Genomic DNA, 12,048 nt, shown 5'->3' with positions numbered 1-12,048 from the left:
GTCATAACAGCAATTTCAGCATGTAGAGGGGACACTCATCTGGGCTCACTAGCTGTCAGGCCCCAGTTAAGACACTTTCCACCCTCACAACAGCTCAGCGAGCGAGGTTTTTTCTGCTAATTCCATTTGACGGGTAAGAAAACTGAGATTTCCAGAGGCTAAGTAACTTGCCCAAGGTTTCAGGGCTAGAGAGCAGCAGGGGCCGTGTGGAGCTCAGAGGCGCCTAAGCCCCTGGCTCTCACCCTGTGCCCAGCAGCCCCTCGGCACACCCTGAACTGAGGTCTTCACAGGATTGCTCGGGAGAGCTGGTCTGCAGCCCCTCCAGGCCACCCCAAGGGCTCGAGGGACCTCTGAGGTGACTTGACCCCGTGAGGCAGCCTTCTTCAGAGGGAAGGCCCTTGTGGAAGGGGGGGCAGCCTCCTACCTGCAGGCAAAGGGGAGACTGGGGCCTGCATGTGGGCAGGAACAACAGCCTTGAGAGGCTCTCGTATGTCCTGGGCAGAAGAAAGCAGCGCCTGCCGGGGGCCGGGGAGGCAGCCAAGGTGCCTTGGCTACTGGATGTCAGCTCTCTGAGCAAAGGCTCTCATAGTCATGTGTTCAAATCCTGGCTCTGCCTCTTGCTCACTGTGTGACCTTGATGAGTCACTTTGCCTCTGTGAGCCTTAGTTTCCTCATCTGTTAAATGGGGACAAGAATAGTGTCTCCTGGCGTTGTTAGGAATTGGTGAGGTCCTACATGCCGGCAAGGGCAGCGCTCCGTGATGGTGGTGGTGGTGGCCTCAGCAGAGTGATGCTGTCTGGACCACGGCCAGGCACAGCCTGGGCAGGCCGGAGAGGAGCTGGTCTCCATGGGATGGTTGAGCACCCTCAAGGTGCTTGGCTTCACCAGGCAGGCAGGGCCCTCGTGCAGCCTGGCCGGTGGGCCCACAGGCTCTCAGGGCTGGGTGGGTGAGCCCTGGTGTCGCGAGACCATGGGTGTCCTCAGGTGCTGCTTGAACTGATCTCTGTTGCAGGGGAACCCTAGCCCTTCAGAGGGCACAGAGGGGCAGGCTGGGAAGTGGCCTAGGCCCCTGACCCTATGTCACTCTGCCCTATACTCCTGAGCCCACAGACCCGGTGTCCCCATCCTCCATAAGGCCTCTCAGAGTCCCTGGGGACTCCCTGAGGGGAAGGGAGGAAAGCCCTGGGTGGGGTTGCCCAAAATGTGACTGTCCATTCCTACTGCCCGCCTGGCCCAGAGTAGACCCTCACTGAACGCCTGCTGAGCATGTGAATGGATGAATCAAGAGCCTGCCACTGCCACCAACTGGCTGTGTGACCCTGGGTCAGTCTCTTGCCCCCTGTGTGTGTCAGTGTTCCAATTTGTAAAACAAGCTGGATCGTCCCAGAGGTCCCTTCCAGCTCCCACCCAGGTCTCTACCACCTAGTTGCCCTCCCCCAATCCCAATGGAGGGAATAAAATGGGCCACACAAGAGGATGCCGAAGTGGTCTTTAATTGCAGGGGGTGGAGGGTGGTGAGCACAGAGGCTGCTGTCCCGACTGCGAGGAGGAGTCTCTGGGAGGGCCCCTTCTGGCTGCGCTCAGGCTGTCACTCTGCTTGGGGCGTGGCTGCACCTTTCCCAGATGGAGATGCTACCAGGGACACTGGGCACCGATCTGGAACGAGACCACAGCCATCAGACACTGCTGCCCAAACTCTTCCCTACAATCCCTTGCAGGGTCTAAGGCCTTGAAGAGGGAGCTGGCACCTGTGGTTTGGGGTTTGTCTCTGGCACCTGGCCCTGACTTATCCTCTGCCCCTTACTCTCCTCTCCCCTCACCTTAGGAACAATGGCAGATGTGAAAAGACTGATCAGACGCCAAGACTGGAGCCAGGGTTCAGGGCTCAGTATAGGATCAGGATCATGGATCAGTCTGAGATCAAGGTCAGGGCTCAGTCTGTGACTGATGTCATTGCTCAGTAAATTACTGAAGTCAAAGCTCAGTCTGTGATCAGGATCCAGGCTCAGTCTGGGTGTGCGAAAAAGGCTCAGGGTGCAGAATGTGACCAGGATCAGGGCTCAGGCTGGGGCCAGGGTCACAGCTCAGTCTACAACCAAGATTAGGGCTCAGCCTGCTGCTAAAAAAAGAAGAGAAGCTGAGCCTTGCTTTGGCTTCACCACAGGTGCCTGTGGAGGAGACTCATCCTCTGTGTGGGGCACACCACCCCTTACCTTGAGGTGGACATCACCCACAGTCCTCCTCATCTCCCTCCTCAGACATCGTTAAGCAGCTGGTTTTCCTTTTGAAATTTATCTGAATAATAAAAAAATAAATAGCAGGCCTCAGTCTCCAATAGAAACCAGACCCTGATGGCCGCCACTTTCCAGTGGGTCAGTCTGACAGCCGTGGAACCTCAGGCATGTCAGTCCACCTCTTTGAGCCTCAATTTGTTCATCTGTAAAATGGGTATAATGACGGTACCCACCCCACAGAGTTGTTGTGAGGATCCAATGGGATGGCATATGCAAAGCACAGAGTGATTGCCCGAGGAACTGATCAGTGGCTATTTCCATAGAAGGGCCACCTCCAGGACCCTGACACTTACCCCACTTCTATTGCTCCAGCATCCCCAGCAACCCCAGCCTTGCCTAGAGACCCAAAGGCCAAAGAAAGCCCCCCCTACAGCTGGAGGAGAAGCCACAGTTTCTCATAAAGAGGGAAAGAGAAGGGCAGGTGTTTACTAGTAATGCCTACTGGATATTAGGCTCTATGCTTCTTCTTTTAATCCACTCATCACCCTCCAGTGTTTACAGTCTTGGTTCACCCAGGAGGAAACTGAGGCTCAGACAGGCAGAGCCACTTGAATAAGGCCCCACAGTTGCTAAATAGCAGAGCCAGGATTTGAATCCAGATCTGGCCCATCTTCTTTCTCACATTGTTCTGCCAGGCAGGTTCTGTGGATTTAAAGAGGGAGGATGGTAGAGAGCTCACAGAGGCCCACAGAACGCCCTCAGTCCTGTCACATTCTCCCAACTTGCTCAGATGCTGGGTCTTCCTGCTTCTCCAGGGTCCCCTGACCACACCTGCTGTGGGGTGGGCACAGGGTGCATGCCTGCCCTTGGAAGGCTGCAGAGGGAAAGCACCCCCGGTCCCCAGGCTGTGACTTACCAATAATGTCCTGAACAATATGCACATCCAGAGTGGAAAGTAAGGTGTGGATCAGTGGGCACACCTGTGGGGGAGTGAAAGAGTGAGAAAGAGAGAGGGAGGGAAGGAGGGAGGGAGGGAGAGGAGAGGAGGGCCAGGACCAGGAAGGAGGGTAGATCATTATCAGCTGGGGCCAAACTGCCAGCCACCCACCAAGATCCCACAACCTTTGACCCTTAGGATTCTAGAACAATAGAAACCTAGAAGTCCCAAACTGGAGAGCCATAGGATGCTAGAATTCTAAATCCTTAGAATATTGGAATCCTAGAAACTTGAGAATCTAGAGTGTTAACATCCCAGAACCTTACCCTCTTAGAAACCTTGAACTTTGGAACCCCGGAATTTTAAGGAATCAAATGGGGCCCTGGGAACCGTATAGCAGAGAGTTTCTCACTGTGTGTGTGTACAATTCCCTGAGGATCACTTTAAAATGCACATTCTGATTCAGCAGGTCTGGGGGGCTGCGGGGGGCGGGGCGGGCAGACTGAGAGCCCGCATTTCTAACCAGCTCCCAGGTGAGGCCCCAGGGCTGCTGGGCAGAGGACCATATTCTGAGTCGTGAGGCTCCAGTCACCTGGAGGATTTTTCTTTCCTAACCCCGGATTCCCAGCCCCCTTCCAGAATGACTGATTCAGACTCTCTGGATCGAGTAAAAATGGTATTGTATGATGCATAGATGAAAATACCAGTTTTATAGGTCTGTGTTTATGTTTTAAATTAATTGTATAAATGATATTCATTTCTAAATTATGGTAGAGATACAGTTTTCTTTTTAAAATACATGTATTTAGGGGTGCCTGGGTGGCTCCGTCGTTAAGCATCTGCCTTCGGCTCAGGTCATGATCCCGGGGTCCTGGGATCGAGCCCCGCATCAGACTCCCTGCTCAGCGGGATGCCTGCTTCTCCCTCTCCCTCTCCCCCTGCTTGTGTTCCCTCTCTCGCTGTGTCTCTCTCTGTCAAATAAATAAATAAAATCTTTAAAATACATGTATTTAAAGAAGCTTATGTAGAATTGTACTGTTTAAAGGAGGAACACACTAGCGAAAAAGGCATATCCGGGGTAGGTAGACACGGGGAATGGCCCAAGTTTGGGACCCAGTGATTTCAGCTAATGTCAGGCCCCTGCTCTGCCCTCCCTCTCCCCAGGCTGAGTAAAGGGGCACAGGTTCCAGCTGACAGCCCGATGAGGAGTTTGCCCCTCAGAAGAAAAGGCGCCCAGAGAGTACAGTGCGGTTGTGAATGGCACACCTGCCTCCCCTCCCCCTCAGGCATGGCTCTGGGCCCCGAGAAGTGGAGGACTCACATCCTTCTCTACCAGGCGGGACACGGTCTTTGTCAGGAAGTTGCTCACAGTGTTCACGGCCTTCTCCATCAGAGTATTGTGGCTGGAAAAGAGTGGATAAAGCCTAGTTCGTGGGCAGAACGGCCACGCAGCGGGGGCTGGGGGGGTGGGAGGTGGCGGAGCACCTTGAAATCAGGTAAACCCGGGGACACCGCAATGCCTTTCTAACCACAGACAGAGCCTCTGTTCAGGGGTGCCCCACTTCTGACCAGAGGCTCACCTCAACCTGTGAGAGTCTCATCACAACCTTAAGATCCCACTCTTTCATTCGACACCTATCTACAGATCACCACCTGCATGCCAGGCATTGATTACGCTGAGGACCCGGGGATGGGCAAAGCACAAGCAGCTCCTCACCTGGTACCTAAACGTGACACAGGTCTTGCTAAAGGCTGGCTCCTTCCCACCTTCAGCTCTCAGCATGACTGACACCTCCTCAGGGCAGCCCTCCCTGACTGCTTGCCTAAGGGAGGGCTTTATATCATATAGTCCTGTTACATGCACTGCTCTGCTTAGGGCTCATCATAAGCTGACATTTTCCTTGAGGGCTCTTTACTGATGGCCTGGATACTTGTCTGTCTGCCCTTCCCTCAGGACAATAAACTCCAGGAAAACAGGGTCCTGGTCGGTTGTCACCAATAAATTCTCCAGAGCTCAGAGCCTATTTGGAACATAGCAGGTGCTCAAACATTATTGGCTGAAAGAAGGACTGAAGTAAACATAGAATTAAATATAGGATGATGGGGCGCCTGGGTGGCTCGGTCAGGTAAGTGTCTGCCTTTGGCTCAGGTCGTGATCCCAAGGTCCTGGGATCGAGCTCAGAGGGGAGCTTGCTTCTCCCTTTCCCTCTGCCCCTCCCACCCCCACTCATTCTCTCTCTCTCTCTCAAATAAAATCTTTGAAAAAAAAATAAAATGACAGCTTGTGACAAGTACTTTGAAGGCCAAGAGTAGACGATTTTGAGGGAGAATAGGATGAACCTTTTTTAGAACCTGAAGGTTGAGAAGTACGCGGAGGTAAGGGGAACGGTGTTCTAGGAGGCCGGAAGAGCGTGTGCACAGGTCTGGAGGTGGGGAAGAACTTGTTTGAGGCCCAGAGCAAAGGCCAGGGTGTCTGCAGCAGAGTGAGCGAGGACAAGAGTGCGGCGATAGGAGGGTGGGGACAGATCCCGCTGAGCCCAGACAGCGGTGGGGAGTGCTTGGGCTGAGAGGGCTTAGGCACCAGAGTGGAAGGCCATTTCACAGATGTGGACACTGAGACCCAGAGCAGCAGGATGAATTTCCTGGGGCTGCCGACAAGGCAGTATCCAGCAGGGCTCAGGCCCGTCCATTTATATTCCAGCCTTCCCCAGTAACATCGGGCAGTAGAGCCTTTCTTTGGTTTGGCAAGCTGTGATCAAATCCCTTGAGGGAGTAGGGTGGAGTGACCTCTGCTCACGGCCCTCAGGGCTGAGAGCCGAGAATCCAACCTTGTTTCCCCCAAAGCCAACCTGCCCCGGCCTTCGACTTCTAGACCATTCTCCTCTAACAGCCGCCTCCAGGGTCACCCCTCCTCCCCTCACCCTCTTCCTCCACCAGACCTGCCCTTGCAAGCACACTGTTTAAGAAGTAGATTTTTTGTGGATTGACAGGGATCAGTGATTTAAATGGAGAGGATTCAGTTTGCAATATCTCGTTTTGGGAATTTTCCAGTGAATTGAGGACTCTCTAGGGACAATTTGAAATTAGAGCTCATGGTAAGCATTTACTTCTCCTCCTCCTCCCACATGGAGGCAAGAGGAAAAATACAATTTATTATTATTATTACGGTTATTGAGGGATATAATATAATGATAAAGGGGTCGATTTTTCAAGAAGCAGTAACAATCTTAAATGTGCTGCACCTAACACCAGCGCTTCAGAAAGCAGGAAACAGAACTGACAGAGCGGCCCGGTGATCAGAGGCCAACACTCCTGTCTCAGGAATGGAGAGAACAGGAAGTCAAAGTCAGCATGGATGTTATTCTCACCGAGCGCTGAGTGTGTGCCAGGCTCTGTGCTAAACACTCGTATTTTCCCAGATGGTCGGCTCAACAGCCGGTGAGGAGACATTATTGTCACCTTCAGGTTACAGATGGGAAAACTGAGGCTCAGAGGGGCTAGGTTGGTCACAAAGTTCTAAGTCGGTAGCTGCTATTTGAACCAAGGTCTGTCTGACTCCAAAGCTACGCTCTTTTGCCACATTGTGCCCCCTCAGGACAGGAATAGGGCTGAAGCCAGGGGATCCCCGACTCCTCTGAGAGCTCGGCTCTGCTGAGACGGACCAGCCTTACCTGTCCGGCACGGCGAGTGAGATGCTGTCTGGATCACCGCTGCATTTTCCTATGATCGCTCTGGGGGCACAGTCTGGGCATCGATTGCAACTCTGACATCAGTCAGGAGGTCCAAAGAGGCCTTCAGGTTGACCACCTGGCCAATGACAGGCCTGTAGGAAATAAGACTCCCAGTGAACAGAGGTCTAGAAGGCCCACTAGGGTTCCTCCGCCTGTGTGGATCTTTAACTCTCCAGCTTGTCTATGGATAATGTCAGCATCGTCTGGATTCCTAATTAACATGTACGTTACGGGCTTCTTCGCCTGGCCACACGGATTTGGTTCGTATGACAGTTTTATAGAGCACCACCCTAATAATGAAAGTAATAATAATAGTTGACATTTATTGAGGGCAAATTATACGTTAGGCATTTCTAAAAAGCATTTTTTTCGGGACACCTGGGTGGCTCAGTGGGTTAAGCGTCCGACTCTTGATTTCCGCTCAGGTCATGATCTCAGGAGCCTGAGATTGAGCCCCATGTGGGGCTCCCCACTCAGCGGGGACTCTGCTTGAGATTCCCTCTCCCTCTTCTTCTGATCCTCCCACTCCGCTCTCTCTGTCTCTCTAAAACACATAAATCTTTGAAAAAAACCCATTTTTCCTGGATTAATCCATGTCATCATTATAGCAATACCATGAGGTAGAAGCACTATTGTTATCTTTTTTTTTTTTAAAGATTTTATTTATTTATTTGAGAGAGAATGAGCACATGAGAGGGGGGAGGGTCCGAGGGAGAAGCAGACTCCCCGCCGAGCAGGGAGCCCGATGCGGGACTCGATCCTGGGACTCCAGGATCATGACCTGAGCCGAAGGCAGTCGCCCAACCGACTGAGCCACCCAGGCGCCCTGGTATGTATTTCTGATTGTGTCCTTTGTAAAGATTTTATTTATTTATTTATTTGAGAGAGAGAATGAGAGAGCATGAGATGGGGGAGGGTCAGAGGGAGAAGCAGGCTCCCCGCCGAGCAGGGAGCCCGATGTGGGACTCGATCCCGGGACTCCAGGATCATGACCTGAGCCGAAGGCAGTCGCTTAACCGACTGAGCCACCCAGGAGCCCCATTATTGTTATCTTTATTTTCAAAATGGGGAAACATTGGTATAGAGAGGTTAAGTAACCATCCCGAGATCTCGTAGCTAATGAATGATGGAATCCCCGTGTCCTCAATTTATCTTCTTCCACACATGCTCATTTTCCTATCTCTCTATCTCTTTTAAAGTAATTAAAATACTTTAAAATTACGTTTTTCACACATGCCCTTCATTATATACTGTGCACTACTATCTGTGTTTAGCTATAATGGTCACTGCTATTTAAAGAGAATCTCAAGAGACGACATAATGCTGGAGGAAATTTTGCCAGAGTTATAAACGCTCATGTCTTCTCAGGTTTTCAAATTTTACAATTAGATAAGTGTTACGATTTCAGAAATACTTCATGGAGGATTCTTTCCAAAGAGACTTGGTTATGGCCAAAGTTCATTAGAACATTTTAAAGCTTCAGATTTTAGAGCTGGAAAGCCCCCTTCATGTACAGATTGGGAGACTGAGGCCCAAGGCCACACGGTAGCATGGGAAAGAGCCCGATTCTGCTTTGGAGATCCATTGGCCATGGTGCACAGCCTCTCCCAAATCCCAGATTCTAATGCCTACTCACAGGGCCAGGGTGACATTAGCGACGATGGGGACCCTTATGTTAATGACTTCGCCATCAGGAGTCAGTTCAACTTTGATTTTCAGGATGCGGTAGTTAATGATGTTCAACCTGTGCAAAACCCACAATTTCCCTTTGTCATTCCCCATGCCAGCCATGGGCTGACATTCTCTACACCAGCATCAGGCTGAGCATTTGGGCCTCACCAGCCTTGCCTTCTTTGGCCTTCACAGTACCCCCGTGCAGAGGTTTTATCCTCTCCATGTTATGGCCTGGCATACGGAGGCTCAGTCAGATGTAATTTCCCACAGAGATTCCAGGGAGAAATAAGTGCCAGAGTCAGAATCTGAACCCAGAACCCTTTAATTCCAAACCTCCTCATGTGGAGCCAGCTGTGTGGTATGAACTCGTCTTCTCTATCCTGAGGGGATTCAGACTTTTATCCTCAGCTATATTTGGAGAAGAAAGACTTACTCCTTGGAAAAGGGACCTCAGGCACCAGCAAACAGGTGGAGGTAAGGATTAAGAGGCTCTTTACCCTGATCCTAAAATTACATAATATGGAAGCCCAAACCCATGAGATGCCCAGATTGGCCCTGCAGCCCTGTGTCTAATTTGCTCAAGCTCTGATGAACCTGGCCTCAGACCACCTTGACTCTGTGGGGAGGAATAAGGTTTATCAAACTTTTTGACTTTGACCTTAAATTCACCTCCTCAAAGATGTGTTTTCCCTTTTCTTGGAGCAAAGATCTCCACCTAGAAGCATCAACTCACCCCAAAGTCTCATCTTTAGCTGGAGTGATCTTAGAAAGAGCATCGTTCACCAAGTTACTCATTTCCTGCACTTTCTCCTAGGCCAGGAGCCAAGCCTTGGATTTCTGAAGCTTCTCCAAGTTGGCGGTCAGTTTCTGAACGACAGCTGACAAAAACAATTGCCATTTAGTGTTGTCCATCACTTATGGAACAGTGACCATGTACCAGACACTTGGTAAGACTATTTGCCTATGTTATTTCATTTACGCTTCATAACAACCCAAATGAGGCAGATATTGTTATTATCTGCATTTTCAGATGAGGAAATAAAAGATCAAAAGGTTAAGAAATGTGCCTAAAGTCATGCGGCTGGGGAGCCTTTGTTCCTTCCATGCTGCCTTCATACTAATATATACTCATCATTCATAAACAAAGCAATCAATCAATTAACCAGGCAATTCATATTGCTTGTACACCAGCTTCTAGTAGTGACTTGAGGGGGTTGTCTATTGCTCTAAGTGAGATGTTCACGCAAGTTTGAAGAACTAGGTCAAACAAAATGAGAGAATAAGAAATAGAAAATCTAGAATCAAGCAAAAAGTATGGTTCCAACTCATAAAAGTGGCAAATGGGAGTCCCAGGATGACAGTTTTGCAGCAGGCCCCGAGAGCAATAATTCATACAGGAGTATGAAAACGAAGTGTCTTAATGGAAGGGCTCCAGAGAAAAGAGGGATTAGATAGACATGGCAGATATAGAACAGTGCATATGCAAAGAATTAAGGATATGTGTATAGAAAATAATTCAAGTGAAAAATAAGGCAATTATTAACTCAAGGAAAAACAAAGGCTGTACAAGAGAAGAAATGTAACTATGGTTCTGCAACTTGGCTCTACAATCAATGGTATCTACCTAGTTATAATGATATAAGAAACAGAGACTACCAATTTCAATAAAAGTATTTTTGGTCCTATAACTCATTAGGTGACCTTGATCCAGACACTTCTGTTTCTGAACTCAGTTTTCTCAGCAGTGAAATTAGAGAGTGGGTCCCTTCTTTTTTTTTTTTTTTTTTAGATTTTATTTATTTATCTGAGACAGAGAGAATGAGAGAGACAGAAAGCACATGAGAGGGGGGAGGGTCAGAGGGAGAAGCAGGCTCCCTGCCGAGCAGGGAGCCCGATGCGGGACTCGATCCAGGGACTCCAGGATCATGACCTGAGCCGAAGGCAGTCGCTTAACCAACTGAGCCACCCAGGCGCCCAAGAGTGGGTCCCTTCTATACCTTTGAGGCTCTAAACCCTGACAAGGTTTGAAAGGTAGCCATTTATAGCATTTAGCATTATAGCATTTACTTCCTCCTATAATGTTTCAAGAAAATGAAAAGAAAGCCAAATTCTTTTAAGAAATCAGAATGAAAAAGAGACATGATTAAATATAAAGCTAGGTAGCTTTAAGGCTACCTAGGCTTAGGTATAGCTAATTTCCTTAATTTCCAATGAATTAATACATATCAATAAGAAAATTGAACAACCTAGCAGAAGAATGTGCTATGAATATGATCAAAATATTTATGCTAAAATATATAAATAGCTAATAAAATATGAAAAAACGAGTGAATTCTTTCATAATTAGAGAAATGCAAAGTGAAATGAGTTATAATCTTTTACCTATGAGATTAGCAAAACTTTTAAGTTGCCCATAGCAATGCTATCAAGAGAGTAGAAAAAAAGACACTCTCCCAAGACTTTTGGAGAGAATGTTAATGTAGGGAATTATTTGTCAACATCTCCTATAATTGAAAATGTGCATACCTTTTGAACTTTTGAAATCTCAGTTTTAGGATTTTATCCTCTGCAGATATTAGAAAAAAATGTGCCATGATATAATGTATAAGAGGATATTCGTTTGAGCATTGCTTGTTCCCTGAAAAATAAGTGAATGAACCAGAAACTGAACCTTTCTCCGTAAACCACCCATAAAGAGCAGCCCCTGGTGGCAGCCTCTGGTAATGCAGACATAGCATTCAGGAGGCAAGCTCCTAGGTGCCACTGATCATCACTTGTTGACTCACATTCAAGTGTATTGTCACTGGTCTTAAGTCCTTTCTCAACAGCAGGTTTCAGCTTGTTCACAACATTATAAAGGTCGTCGCCAAGATTTCCAAAAAGAGACGCTGAGGTCCCGGTGAGCAGACCGCATAAGAGAACAAGTTTCCAAAGCTGAAGCATCTTGTCTTGACACCTGGACAGTCATAGGACGAAGAGAGAATCACCCAGAAGGAAAAGGAATCTTCAATAAGCACCTGTCTCTCTTACACTTCACATTCCTTTAAGATAAATGTGGTTTGCTTCTGTTTTATAGATGGACAACTCAGGTCAGAAACCTAGAGCAACTTGTCCGGAGACACACAGCCAGTGAGTGGAGGAGCTGAAATTTGAAAAGTCACACTTAGCTCCAAGTCTGTGCTCTTTACACAAAAGTCCTTTGCACATGTTGGCTCCTCTGCCTGGAACATCTTTCCTTGTCTTTGCAATTTTACCTAAGTCATTTCCTACCGACTCTCCAGCTTCAGTAAGATATCATGCCCTCTGTAAATCCCACCCTGGACCCCTTCCCTTCCCAGAGTCGAGGTTAGGGGCTCCCACCACACCATCCTGCTGTCTTGGTCCTCTGATCAGGGTTCTAGGTGCCAGTTAGTGATGACTTGTCTGCTTTTCTCACCAGGCTGTGAGCCCCTGGGGGAGGGACTACAACTGA

At 48.8% G+C, this 12,048-nt stretch overlaps 1 protein-coding gene across 1 annotated transcript; it reads right to left on the bottom strand.

Moving 5' to 3' along the window:
• Positions 1-1,588: 1,588 nt before the first annotated feature.
• Positions 1,589-11,519, bottom strand: BPIFA2 (BPI fold containing family A member 2). Its single transcript, XM_021689306.1, is given in 8 exon segments — positions 1,589-1,656; positions 3,151-3,214; positions 4,493-4,574; positions 6,843-6,912; positions 6,915-6,994; positions 8,539-8,646; positions 9,310-9,454; positions 11,363-11,519. Coding segments are annotated over 8 exon segments (774 nt in total).
• Between the last annotated feature and the right edge of the window lie 529 nt (positions 11,520-12,048).

Source organism: Neomonachus schauinslandi, chromosome 10 (assembly GCF_002201575.2).
Source record: "Neomonachus schauinslandi chromosome 10, ASM220157v2, whole genome shotgun sequence".
NCBI classification, from domain to species: domain Eukaryota; kingdom Metazoa; phylum Chordata; class Mammalia; order Carnivora; family Phocidae; genus Neomonachus; species Neomonachus schauinslandi.
This window is presented reverse-complemented; position numbering and strand designations above follow the sequence as displayed.